We start from the raw sequence: 14,571 nt of genomic DNA, 5'->3' as shown, positions 1-14,571 counted from the left end.
CAATCAAATTATATGCAGTATACAAGTCTTTAATATGTCAACTGTGTCCTCAGAGATTAAAATTTAAAATGGGTTAAAGAGATAACAGAGAAGTGGAAGAAGAGGAAGAGATTACAAGTAAGATTGGAGGACAAAGGGGGATCATGCTAACTTTGGGAAATTGGTGCAGAAGAATACAGGAAAAGAAAGAAGGGAAAGAACAGAACAGAACTATAACCACAAAGAGGATAGAAACCACATGCACACTCATATAAAAACAAGACTGAGAAATGAAGGAGGAAAAAAACTCACAATAGTAAAAAAAATTAGAAAAAAAGTCTACTTCCAGGTTTGTCTCTGCTGTCACTGGTAGATAACATATGAAGACAGAATCCCAATCCATGCCCATCTTTCCCAGCAAGCCAGCAGTAGCTATTTAGTGGGGTAGCAGATAACCTCAGCGAGCCTGCACTTTCTGTCCGAGAGCAGACTCATTCAACTCGCAGCCATTAGCACACTTTCCATGGGTCTGAGCCCAGCTGAGAGCTGCTAGATGGAGGTGGCGGTAGGTCTGACTCCTGAGATGAGCCAGCCCATCTCCAAGGTGACTCCTGGCCAATTGCTCGGTTGCACAAAAGGACTGAGTCCTCAGCACTCACTGACAGCCTGTGTAGTCCTTCACATCTGACGCTCCCCTCCTTTGCTGTGTCTCTCCATGGAGGCCTGTGGGGCCACAGGTAGTCACTGTCTGTCCACAGGTTTGAACCACTCCTCTCTCGTGCAGTGAGTCCCATCTCAGGCAGAAGGTGCTGCCAACTACCTCCTCCTTTTTCATTGAAGTTTGTGTTTTCATCCTCTCTGTGGGCTTCAACTTGCACTTCAGATACTTCCTGGGTCCAGATATTCCAGCATTTGAATAGCAACTCTCTGAGAGGCTCTTTCTCTGCCGCTGACCACTTCATCATCTTAGTGCTCAACGATTTATTTTGAATCAGTTTCAGAGGGTTCAGTCCACGGTCAGCTCCCTCTGGCAGAAGCATCACAGGAGAAGGGCTGAGAGGCAGCAAGCTTCTTATTTCATGGTGGATACGAAGCAGAAATCAGGAAGAGGAGAGGCAGGAGCCAGGAATCAGCCAGCTGTTTCTTACCATTTAAAGTTCTAAAAGGTTCACCATCACTGCTCTATGGTAATGAAAATGTTCTGGAGTTAGATGTATTGGTAGCACAACACTGCATTACTAAGTACCAATGAATTAAGCACTTCGTTTGTTTTATTTGTTTGTTGAGACAGGGTTCACTATGTAGTGCAGGCTCCCCTTGAATTCATGGTTATCACCTGCCTCAGCCTTCTGAGTGCTGGGATTACAGAGATGTGCAGTACCACACCCAGATAGATTACACACTATAAAATGGTTAATATACTATGTGAATTTTACTTTCAATTTTAAGAACAAAAAAAAAAAAGGTAATGTGGATAGCTAAAATCTCCTAACAAACATTCCAAAGAGTGGATGTAATTTGAATCATTCTTGTATACCTGCTTGATTAGTAAACTGCTTGGTTACTCTGAAAGGTGAGATTATCAAGTCATATTACCAGGATTAGTTAATTCAGAACTAGCAGAAACAGATGTAAACAATGGAAAGCTCTGGTCTTACAAAATCCAGAAATGACCTTTCTCTTTTACTTTGTCCTTGCACAAGTTTTTACTTTACCAGGGTTCTGTATGGTTTGAAACAAGCTGCTAACCTACTTAAAAGCCTTGTTATCTTATCTGCAAAAATGGGCAAAATACCACATACCTGAACAGGGTTACTGTTCAGAATGACACATCAGAATACAAAGCACATACCGTAATATTTGATTTAGACAGGACTTAGTACAACATGATAGCTATTTTTATCTGTAATTACGAGCAAAGAAAGTACACCCTCAAAATTCATATATTGAATTCCTAACCCCCAGTACCTCAGACTGTGACCTTATTTGCAAATGGAATCACTGTAAATATAGTTACCATAGCTAAGATGGGGTTATACTGTGGTAGTGTACAGATAAAACTAATATGACTAGTGGCATAAAAAGTAGAAATTTGAACATAAAGATTTGGACATAGGCTGGGAATCTAGCTCAGCAGCCTAAGCGCCTGCCTTTGATCATAAGTTCGATCCCCAATACAAAAAAAAAAAAAAAAAAAAAAAAAAAGATTTGCAACATAGGGAAAAGCCATGTGATGATAAGATAGAGATGTACAAGCTAAGGAATGTCAAAGATAAGAGAACATGGGATTTTATCAGTCACCAATCTCAGAAGGAACTCTCCCTGTGGACCCTAAATTCAGATTTACAGATTCCAAAACTGAGGGTCAATAAATTGTTGTTTAAATCACTTAATCTGTAGTACTTTGGTATATAGTCCTTGCAAACTAGTACACCTACTTACATTATGCTACTGTCATGGGGAGAAGGAGCAACATTAACATTTTATCTCTTGCACCTTGAAATAATAGGAAATTAGCAAATACTCGAACAAGAAATCTATCCTGCTGTACTTTTCCTCATTTCCTTACCTCACTAAAAGACAACTCTTTTTTGGCTGCTTAGGCCAAAAACCTGGGATCGTCCCTATTACCTTGCCCTTTTTCAAAATTCTCAGGCAATGTGCCTGTACATCACCACTACCCACAAAATATATCCAGATGCAACTCATATAGGAAATAAGTCATGGCTGGGGAAATGCATGGGATCTGTCGATTACAAGATCCTAGGGTGACCTATGTAGAACTTCCTTAGAGCTCCTACAAGACATGAACAGCACAGAAGAACACCAGATGCCACGGGCAGCCAGTATCCTGAGTTCCCATGACAGCGCCAGCTGCGTTTCTCAGAAGCACCTCTCAGAAGCACCGTGTACTTTTATTTTTGCCTTTACCTTCTGTTTCTCTTGGTGGTCCCAAGTTTGCTCTGCAGAGCAGGTTTCTCTGATACCCATTTACCCTGTACCTTTCTTTCTTTTTCGAAAGTCTAATTTGCCCTTAACCTGTTTTTTTCTTTTCCAGTAAGAGTTTATTGGTACATTTTAGATACATATAATAATGATCACATTCATCATAGAGAATCTGTACCTGTTTCTTTTTTTCCCCATTTCTGAACTCTTCCTTCAACTCCTCTTCCCCTCCCCATTTACAAAAGCGTTGCTTCCGTTTTTCCCTTCTTTTCTCTTCTTTCTTTAAACTTTTCCCTTCCTGGGCTGAGGATGTAGCTCAGCAGCCACGTGAGCACCTGCCTTGCAAGTACAAGGTCATGAGTTCATCCCAGTACCCAAAAAAAAATCTTTCCCTTCTTTCCTTTCACCCTCTCCCTCCTTTGTTCCGCTCCCCATTAGAACATTTTCTTTGTTTCACAATACCTATTATACATTTTGGTCCTTCTTTAATCTTGGTTTCTCACACCTGAGAAATAATGCAGTATTTACACATGTGTATCTGGTTTATTCACTTAAATGTATGCTCTCAAGGTGCATCAATTTACCCAGAAATGTCTGGAGCTTATCCTTTACAGCAGCTTATCCTTCTTTAAAATATATATATATTTATATATATATATAAAATATAAATATATATATTAAAAACCCACATTTTCTTTCATTCATTCACCAGATGATGGGCATTTGGGTTGTTTCCAAGATTTCGTTATTACAAACTGTGCTATAAACATGGGTGCACTTACGTAACTATGGTATGATGCTTTTATTTCTACCCTGCACTTTTCAAATCAACTTTTGGTACCATTTTGATTTGTTTCATCCAATTCTTTATTCAAGGCAAGAAGGACCTGAAATGCTCTGATTGGTGAGCCAGTTCTAAGCAATTACCTGATAACCTGTTCAATTTCACAGCAACCTCCTTCGTTCTGAGCTTGGTCCAAGCCACTACTATTAAGTCTCATCTTGATTCAATATGATAACTTGATAGCTCCCATCTTATTGCAGAGACTCATTTGAACTTCTGACGTAGTATAAAGATTATTTTAAGGTAAAGGCATTTGAGATTCAATAGACACAAGGTAAAAGACCTTCTTACATTGGTGCTACGGCTTACTAGTACAGTGATTTCTTAGCATAAAAAAAGGGTGGGCAGAAGCCAGGGCTTCCAAAACCTCAACTGCACAGGAACTATCATAGAGTCAACAACTGGGATCTCACCTTATTATAGAAAAGCTTTTACACAGCAAGAGAAACCACCAACAGAGTGAAGAGACAACGGACAACGTGGGAGGAAACATTTGCCAGCTGTTCCTCAGACAAAGGATTACGATCAAAAACATATAGAGCTCAAAACAAACAAAAAAAAAAAGAAGTCAGTCCTCCCAGATTTAAAAACCCAATCCAAAAATGGGCATCTAAGATGAATACACACATCTCAGATCAAGAAATACAAACAGCAAATAACTATGTGAAAAAAATGTTCAATATCACTGGCCATTTGAGAGATACAAATTAAAACAACACTGTGATTCCACATCACCCCAGAAAGAATGGCGATGATCAAGAAATCAACCAATAACAAATACTGGGGGGGGGGGGGAGCCCTTCTCCATTGTTGGTGGGAATGCAGACTGGTACAACCACTGTGGAAATAATGTGGAGATTCCTCAAAAAAGTAGGACAACAGGTACTATTTGACCTAGCTATTCCCTCTTCTGGGTATCTTCCCAAAAGAATTAAAATCATATCACAGTGACACATGTGTACCCAGGTTTACAGCAGCACAATTTGTAATAGCTAGATCCTAGAAACAACCTACATGCCCTTCGACTGAGGAACAGATAGAACGATATCATATTTTTATACAGTGGAGTCCTACTTGGCCATAAAGGATAAACTAGAGACTTCTATGGCAAATGGATACAACTTGAGACCATACTCATTAGTGGAATAAGATACACATGTGTAAACATCCCATTGTCTTACTAGTGTGAGAAGCTGAATGAAACAACACTTGTGTGTGTGTGTGTATGTGTATGTGTGTTAAAAAACTAGTTAAGCTAGTTACACTACTGATTTCTCTTGAGTTCACTGAAGAGACAGATTTGCACTGATATTGTTGGGACAACTGACTGTAGCTGTCTTGTGCTCTGGGTGAGGGATTTGGGGATGACGATGTACAATGTATGTACCATTAGCACCCCAACTGATGTGTTTTGAAGTTTTTAGTTTTCTTGTTTTTCTCCTTGAAATAAAATGGATTTTTTTAAAAAGCCATGTATTCCATCCCCAGAACTGCAAAAGAGAACAAAAAAAGAAAAGTGCCATGTGTGATGGCATGTATCTGTAATCTCAGCACAGTAGGACACTAAAGCACGAGGATCACCAGTTTGAGCCCAGCCTGGAAAACTCAGTGACCCAGTAAGGCTCTGTCTCAAAATACAAAATCAACAGGGCTGAGGACAAACTCAGTGTGAAGGGCCTGAGTTAGCTCCCTGCACAGACACACAGGCCTTATCAGAACTTCCCTCCTATCACTAAAAACAACTCCAGGAAATAAGGCTATCATAAATTTCCTTTGCAAGAGAGTTTTAAGTCTCTGGAAGAATAACCTCTCACACCTGTGTAAACAAGCACTCTCACAAATCTTAGCTCCCATTCTGTTGGCTTTCTGTGTTTATCTGTGAGTCTGTCCTAGGCCTAGGCCCCTTGTCTGGCAAGGGGAGCTGATTCATAAGTGAACCTCTATGAATCACTGGTCCTGGCTGAGGCCTGTAGTGGCCTGTGAGGCCAGAGATACCTCAAAAGGCAAGATAAGGCCACAGCTCCCCTAAGAAGGTAGAGACTGCAGCTGCAAAGATTACTCCTACAGTCTCACTTCTACCCTGTCTTCATAAGACAGTGCTACTAAATTGACTTGATTCATGACTTGGAGATGTCCTTGAAGTGACTCCCAAGGTCCTGGCTCTTTGCTTACACTTTCCTCAGTTTCTCTGCCCTTTGTCCTTAGTCCTAATATAAGTGGACTGATCCAGAGAAGCTTTTGTCTTTACCCTCAAAGTCTCAAGCTTAAAGGGTTTTGACCCACCTGGAGCCCTAAAAATCATACAATTTGTCTCTTTTTATTTAACCTCCATTGTACACTCGTTTGGGAGATCAGGGATCTAGGACAGAACCCGATACCATTCATTCTCCTAAAATACCGTTTGTGCTCCCTTAAAAATACATGTTTGTTTTTCAGGAGACTGAGGAAGGAGATCAGGAGGAGTTCGTGGCCAGCCTCAAACACAGCAAGACCCTATCTCCATTATATATATAGTATATAATTTTCTTCCCATAGAAACAGATTTCTCTTCCCCTTCTTTGCCCTACTAAAATCAGGGATGTGAGCCAAAAATTCCTGCCACCCCTGCGTTACTCATCACCAAGCACTGCTCTATGCATCTTGCATGCATAAACTCTTTTATGAAAACTATTTTAAAAATAAATACACATTTTTTTTTCTCTTATTAATTTGTCTCTGGTCAGTTTAACTCCCAAGACTCCAACACCAAAGAGAGAGGAAGTATTTCCTTTCCTATCTTACTTTCCTCCTATTCTTCTATTCCCCACACAGCAACCAGAACCAATCCTGCCAAAACACAGACCAGGGCTGGTGTGGTGGCCCATGGCTGTAATCCCAGCACTCAGGAGGCTGAGGCAGGAGGATCACAAATTTGAGCCCCAGTCTGGGCAATTTAGAAACTTAGATTCTGTCTCAACATAAAAATAAAAATCATCTATGGTAGCACACACCTATAATTCCAGTACTCAAGAGGCTGAGGCAGGAGGACTGTTGCAAATTCAAGACCAGCCTGGGCCACAAAATGAGCTCAAAGCCATCCTGAACTGCACCATGAGATGCTGTCTCAAAAAGACAATAAATAAATAAATAAAAGCCAGACATGGTGGCATACACCTGTAAGCTGCACTCTGAGCCTGAGCAGGAAGATCACTGAGAGTTTGAGGCCAGCTGTGGCTACAAAGTGAGCACAAGGCCAGCCGGAACTGCATAGTGAAACCCTATCTCGAAAAGACAACCAATCAACTAATCAATCAATAAATGGACTGGGGATGCAGCTCAGTACAAAGGCCCTAGGGTCAATCTCCAGTCCCACCAAAAAACAAAAGCCCATCATTTTTCAAACCCTAATGACATCCCACATTACTTAAAAACAAAAGCTGGGGCCAGGCATATAGCTCAGAGCCAGCTTCACAAGCACAAGATCCTGAGTTTGATTTCTGGTACTAAAAAAAGTAAAAGCCAAATTCCTTAAAAACCATAGGGCTGGGGCTTGCCTTGCAAACGTGTGGTCCTGAGTTCTATCCAAAAAAAAAGCCTGCAGTGCTGGGAATGTAGTTCAGTGGTACAAGTGTATCCTTTGCATGTGCTAGACCCCTGGTAGACATGCACACGCACACACGCATGCACGCACATACACCACCTGTAAGACGACATATTGAGTATCTGCTTATTTCTGTCCCTGCTTTTTGTAATACAATGGTGCGTTTCAAACCCAGGACCCCCACAAGCTAAGTAAGCATGCTATCTATCATTCAACCACTCTCCTAGACCCCTATTGTTTGTCTTGTTTCCTTTCCTATCATTTTTCACATTCACTGCACTCTCTGGTATACTGAACTCCTTGCTGTTCCTACTAAACAAATTATTAATAAAAAAATTACTTATAGATATAAATGCTTGAATGATATCAATTCAAACCTCAACCTCAAATCAAAGCCAAAACTTTACTTCAAGTTATCAAGATAGGAAAGATGTATCTGTTTCAAGATATCAATTTAGTCCTTAACTAATGACTTCTTATGTAGTCCAGGCTGTCCTTGATTTGTGGGAATCATCCTGCCTCAGTTTTCTGAGCACTGGATTACAAGTGTTCATCAACATGCCTGGCTATATTTTTTAAAATTTATTTTGTAAGCAGGGTGGATCTACCAGTAGATTGTAAAAATCAACTGATTACAATAGTGTGTATGTATGTATGTGCGGTTTGAGGGATGGAGCGTAGGGCCTTCATGCCAAGCTATACTCCCAGCCCTTTTTCCTTAATATTTATTTTTGAAACAGGGTTCTACTAAATTGATAAACTGCCCAGACTGGGCTCAAACTTGCTATCCTCCTGCCTCAGCCTTCCAGAATGCTGAGACTGCACCACTATGCTTGGGTTATTTTGTTTTTATTTGAAGTAGATGGTAAACCTATGAGTTATTTCAGAAAGCTCTGTGTACATTAGGCCAACTAGGTAAAATGTTATTTGTTTAGGGCAAGATCAGAAAAACTGGAAAATCACTACTCAATAAACCTCCTTTCTAAAATCAACAACATCCGAGGATGAAAAAATACATAGTGTCCCTAAGAAATGATATTTAGAATGTGCTAAGGCTGAATCCTTGGTCAAGTATATCGGGTGGGGAATGGGGAAATGATTTCAAGTAACCATACTGCTTATTTAACAGGGACCTGAAAGCTGGGCCTGCAGATGCTGCAATGGGTGATTACAAGAGAGGATAAGCATGCATCTTTGTCTTGACTTTATGTCTCTGTTCTTACCTCAAAACTTTGGGTCAGGGGCTGGGGATTTAGCTCAGCGGCGTAATTGCCTGCCTTGCAAGCAGACAGTCATGAGTTCGATCCCCGGTACCGATAAAAAGGAAAAAGACAGGAAAAAAAAAAACTTTGGGTCAGATCAGCTCTACATGAATTCATGTTAATTATTCTGGGGAGTCCAAGAGACTGGAGAGACCACGGATGAAAGGAGAACTTTATTGGATAAGGAATATATTGGCTCAGAGAACTCAAGTTCCAACACTGAGCACTGGACAAAGAGAGGAACTTTCTTTTGCACATTTGTGACTGCAAACAGGCAAAAGTTACAAAGCAAGACAAAGACAGTAATTCTCAGTGTCACCTCCTTAGCTTTGAAGAGAAACAAAGTCTTAGGTTCCCAAGATATTAGGAGGCTGTAAACAAGTTTTACAGCCTGTAGTTGTCAGTTTTATCAGCTCTAGCAGGGACACTGCCTTCCTGTGAGAGGAGCTGTGAGACGGACAGCTCTGGGCCACTTCCCTTATCTCTAAAGAAAAACACAAGACCGCATTCCTAAGGAGGTGGGTGTGAGCCGCCTAAGGTTGGGGAAGATTTCTAATGGGAGGCTTGACCTTCTTTCTAAAACCCAGCTTTATATCACTTAAAGAGTGTATCACAAAATGGATCAATTCTTACATTTACCTTGCCTTCTCATTCAAGACTGAGGACACCAAGATAAAAGTAACTAATTTCCAGGGTTTGGGGGACACTCACCAGGATTTTGTTTTGTTTTTTTGCTTTTGTGGTACCAGGAATCAAACCCAGACCTCTGCACTTGCCAAGCAGGCACTGTACCGCTCAGCTATATCCCTGGCCCTCCAATCGCCAGTTCTTATAAGGTCCAATTCCAGATCCAATGGAACAATGTCTGGAATTCTCCAGTCACGGTCCCAAACCTGCAGCCACCTCAGAAAAGCAGAGCCTTATGGGCCAGTCCATAAAGCCACCATTCCACCAATCACATGCAATGACTTCAAGACAGGAACTGAAGCTGCCCCAAAGCTGGAGCAAGTATTTCACTACCCCAAGAGCTAAACGCTCTCAAAGCCTCACAGAACCATTCCTGAGAAACCCACCAAGCAGACCACATCTAGACCAGGACGGCTATGCAAACCCCCCACCTTTTTACCCTTTCTAGAAAACCCCAAGGCTTCTGTCAGTCCCTGGAAGACAGACTTTGAGCCACTATAAAGTTACCTGTGCTTCCCAGCATGGCCACGCTGACTAAAGTTCCTTTCTTGCCTGCCACCACTACTAATCTCCTTAACTGCTGTCAAAGGCAGGGCAAGCCTGGTCTGTTGGGAACACCAGAGACAGGACTTTTGCCTCAAAACTCTAGTAACGCTCGACGAAGATATAAGAGGGAATTTAGCATATTCTCTTTCATAAATGTCCTTTTAAAACTGGGAATCACCATTTACAAAGTGATTCGACTCATTCACTCAGTTTACCCTCAAACAGCTCTAGATGGGGAGGAATGCTAAAGTGCTTATCCTCACAGATAAATAACTTGTGTATGTTCCACAATGTCGTCATGGCTTCTGATTTTGCATGATAAAACCCCACTCCATAACTTTGGCAAATCTCATCTGTAATAAAAATACTACTCAAGGCAAAGAAAATTAAATGTGCCACGGTTTTGTGTTTGGTTTTTTGAAGCAGGGTGGCATTATATAGTTCAGGGTAGCCTTGAACTCACATATAGTCTAGGTTGGCCTCGAACTCGCAGTGATCCTCCTGCCTCAGCCTCCCCACTGTGCCACCAGCTCGGTTCCAAATGGCGCCACTTTAAAAATTTTTCAAAGCGAAACGAAAAGTTTCCGCTGCGGGAGCTCTCATTCTTTGGCCTTAATCTAGCTCTAGAGACACCAGGAGTCCGGAAGGCTCTCGGGAGCGGGACGATCCGAGTTGTAAACAATGGCAGTTGGATCACCTACCTCTCCTCTCTAACACAGAGGCCAAGGACCCCGACCCGGGACCAGGCACAGGTGGGCCTGAAACCCCGAGACCTCCAAAACGCACAGCCCGGCTAGTCCAAGGGCCTCTGGCGCGTAGGCCCGCCCGAATCTGGACTTGGGGCTCCCCATCGCCCTCCTCCGAACCGCAGGTCCGGCGAGGACACAGGACTCCAAACTCACCCAGCTGGCGAGGGAGAAAACGCCCAGCACAGCACCCATGGCGACGCTGAAGATGGAGGTAGCTGGTCTGCTGGCTTCTTGCTTGGAGGTATCTGCCAGCTGAGGCGTCGCCCCAGAAACGCCAGCGCTCCTCAGGCCGGAAATACTGCCCACCCTTCGTGGGACTCGCTGCAGGCGTCATTGCGTGGCGCCGCCCACCGCCCTGGTGAGTGGCTGCCGAGGAGCGCCTCTCATTGGTTGGTAGGAGGAAAGGCGGGGCTAAACCTGCCAAGGGTGGCTGGAGCTGTCAAAGGATCATTCTTCTTACTTTTGCTCGAACTCTGTCCTGTGTGAAGACTGGCACAGAAGTGCACATCTAGATACCGTATCAGCCGGGCATGGTGGCGCACGCCTAAGTACTATGAAGAAGTAATATGGGGGAATGTTTCAATAAAAATATATACAGGCCATAGACCAGGGATAGAGAGCTGCTTCTCTAGCCTGAGGGAAGCAGTGGGTTAGATGGAGGGGGGAGCACATTTAGTGATTTCGTGCTTTTGGGGGGGCAGGATCTCTATATGTGGATCAGGCTAGCTTGAACCCATGCATTTGGATCCTTACAGATGTACACCCAAGAGCCACTTATGCTTATTTTTTTTTAGCATTTTTTTTTCTTTTTCCTTTTTATCGGATCGAACTCACGACCGCCTGCTTGCAAGGCAAGTGTTTATGCCGCTGAGCTAAATCCCCAGCCCTCAACCACTTATGCTTATTGTTTAAGGGCTGCCCCTTAAACTTAGTTGAGGAATATTCTTCAATGGTCTTTTGATAAATTTTTTAAAAATTGTATTGTTGTGCTGGGGATTGAAACTATGAACCTGGGCACATTAAGCAAGCGCTAACCCTGAACTAGACCTTCAGCTCCTTAAACCAAAGATGAGTCCAACATTTCACTCCATAAAATAGAATGAATGGCCACGTAGCATGGCATATGCCTGTATTCCCAGCACTCAAGAGGCTGTGGCAGGAGGGTCACCGTGAGTTTGAAGCCAGCCTGGGCTCTACAGTGAGACCCTGTGTCAATAAATAAATAAATGTTCTGATGATCTGAGGAAAGGAGGTTGGTTTTTGTAGACAAAAGAGCCTGATGAAAAAAAGAAAAAAGAAAAAGAACCTGAAGAAAGCACACACAATGCCAGCTGTGGCCCAGGTCTATAGTTCCAGCATTCTGGGAGGCTGAGGCAGGAGGTTTCTAAGTCTGAGTCTGGTCAGGGCAAATTAGCAGTTTAGTGATAGTCTGTCTCAATATTTTTTTAAATTTTGTTTGGTACCAGGGATCAAACTCATGATCTTGTGCTTGCCAAGCAAGTGTTTGTGCCACTGAGCTAAACCCCCAGACCCTCAATTTTTTTTAACAAGTGTTTTTAAGGACCAGGAAGTAGTGACAAAAGTGTGAAAATTCTCAACACCTAAACTCCCTTGACAACAGATTTCTCAACACATACTGGACTGTCATAAAACACTGCACTACTGTTACATCTTTCCCCAAAAGATTAACTACAGACAAGCAGAGGCCTTGACAATTTGAAACTTTGGTGGACAAGTTTATTACAACACAGGTGTTCCTGAAAGATTGAACAAGGAACACCATGTTCTGGAAAAGCCGTTTCTAAATTCTCTAAACTTACTAAATCAGGCCCTTCCCTATGTCTTGATTGCTTTATGAAGATCCCCAGCCTCTTGTCCGGCTGTGTGAGTCCTCTCTTGAAAACTTGCTGCCTGCCCCCCTCGACAGTGTGTTCAGTGATCCAAACAAGCTGTTGCCTTTCCTGTATTCCTTGTTTATTGGTCAGTTCTTTTACTGCTCATGTCGCTGGCCCTCTAGCTGCCATCTGGCACAGCATGGAAATATTCATAACTTAGTTGGAAATCACTGATTTGGATCCCTGATACTACTAGAAAGAAAGGAAAAAAACCTTATCGGTCATTTCAAAGTTACTTTATAAGGCAGGGATAGAAAGACAGAACAATGGAACAATGGAAAAATAACTGACTGGCTGTCACTGGTTACTTCAGGTTACTTGTTTCATTAAAACTGGCAGTTTGTGGCTGTTATTTCTAATTCTGATGTCTGGGAAAATAAGATAAGCAGCTTAATCTCAGTTTAGTAACACAAAACTTGAATGTGAGCTACTCTATTTTGATTTTAACCTAGACTGGTACACTCCAAAACAGAAGCTAAGACCACAACAATGGCCTCTGGTAAATTTTTGTTTGTTTTGTTTTTGTTTTTTGAGACAAAATGTCACTATGTAGCCCAGGATGGCCTTGATTCTCCTACTTCAGCCTCCTGAGTGCTAGAATTATGATGTGTACCACCAATTACAGAGGGGCTGGGGCCCCTCCTTAATTTTAACCATAAAAATGTGGGATCTACACCATTTGGGGTAAATAAAAGAATCTAAGAGTGCATGAACAGGATATTAACATTAAAAAGCATATCCTATTTCAAACCAATGGGCTAAAGACAAATAAAAACATTTTTTTTAAAAAAGATCACTACATTCTCATTAAGGGAAAACTCCAAAAAGAAGAGATAACAATCATAAATATATATATATATGTATATATATATATGCACCCAATTATATAAAACAAATATTAATGGACATGAAAAATCAAATAAGCACTAACGCAATTGTAATGGGGGACCTTAACACCCTATTGTCACAAACTAGACAAAAAAAATCAATGAAGAACCAAACCTGCGAACAAATGGGCTTAACAGATGTCAACAGAGTGTTCCACCCCACAAAATCAGAGTCCACATTCTTCTCATCTGCACATGGGATATTCTCCAAAATAGATCATGTGCTATCCCACAACACACGTAAATAAATGCAAAGGATTTGAAATTATACCGTGCATATTAACTGATAGTAGTACAGTGAAATTGGAAATTAATACCAAAAGCAAAAAACCCCCATAAATATATGGAAATTAAATAATATCCTACTGAACAACAAATAGGTCCCAGATGAAATTAAAGAAATTAAACAATGTCTACAACTAAATGATAATGCCAATAGACATGCCAGAACTTATGGGATACAATGAAGCACTAACAGGAAAATTTATAGCAGTGAATACCCATATCAATAAGACAGAATGAGCTCAAATAAAATAGCACTGACTCTCACACTTCTAGAAAAAAAGAGCAACTCAAGCCAAAGCTCATACAAGGAAAGAAACTATATATATATATATATATATATATATATTTTTTTTTTTTTTTTTTTTTTTTGTCTCTTTGAGACAGGGTGTCATACTGCAGTTCAGGCTGGCCTTGAACTCGCTTCGTGGCCCCGAGCTCACAGCAATCCGCCTGTCTTAGCCTCCCAAGTGCTGGGACTATAGGCATGTGCCACCATGCCCAGCAAGAGCAAAAATTAATGCAAATCAGGCTAAGAAAACAATACAAAGAATCAATGAGTCAAAGAGTTGGTTCTTTGAAACAGTAAATAAAATTATAAGCCTTTAGTCAAACTTATCAAAAAAAAAAAAGGAAAGAAAACACTCAAACTCATGCAATAAGGAATGAAAAAGATGAATAACAGATTCTGCAGAAATCCAAAAGGTCATCAATAACTACCTCAAGAAACTTTATTCTAAGAAAATAGAAAACAGATGAAATGGACAGATTTCTAGATACATACGAACTGCCAAAGCTGAACCAAAAAGATATAAAAATTCTAAGTAACCCAATGTCAGTGAATGGAATTAAAGATGTAATTGAAAACCTACCAATGAAGAAAAGCCTAGGTCCTGATGGATACACAGCTGAGC

At 41.4% G+C, this 14,571-nt stretch overlaps 1 protein-coding gene across 1 annotated transcript in view; it reads right to left on the bottom strand.

Annotated features, from left to right (window-relative positions):
• The window catches only part of Serinc3 (serine incorporator 3), a 32,413-nt gene extending 21,481 nt beyond the window's left edge, over positions 1 to 10,932 (bottom strand). The window contains exon 1 of the mRNA XM_003467673.5: positions 10,747 to 10,932. Within this exon, the coding sequence (XP_003467721.1) occupies positions 10,747 to 10,785 (39 nt within the window). The 5' untranslated portion in view covers positions 10,786 to 10,932. The remainder of the gene's footprint in view (positions 1 to 10,746) is intronic.
• Between the last annotated feature and the right edge of the window lie 3,639 nt (positions 10,933 to 14,571).

This window comes from Cavia porcellus, unplaced genomic scaffold (assembly GCF_034190915.1).
Source record: "Cavia porcellus strain 051 isolate PalLab524CR breed Dunkin Hartley unplaced genomic scaffold, mCavPor4.1 scaffold_5, whole genome shotgun sequence".
In the NCBI taxonomy this organism is placed as follows: domain Eukaryota; kingdom Metazoa; phylum Chordata; class Mammalia; order Rodentia; family Caviidae; genus Cavia; species Cavia porcellus.
Note: the sequence above shows the minus strand (reverse complement) of the source record. Positions and strands in the feature narration are given on the sequence as shown.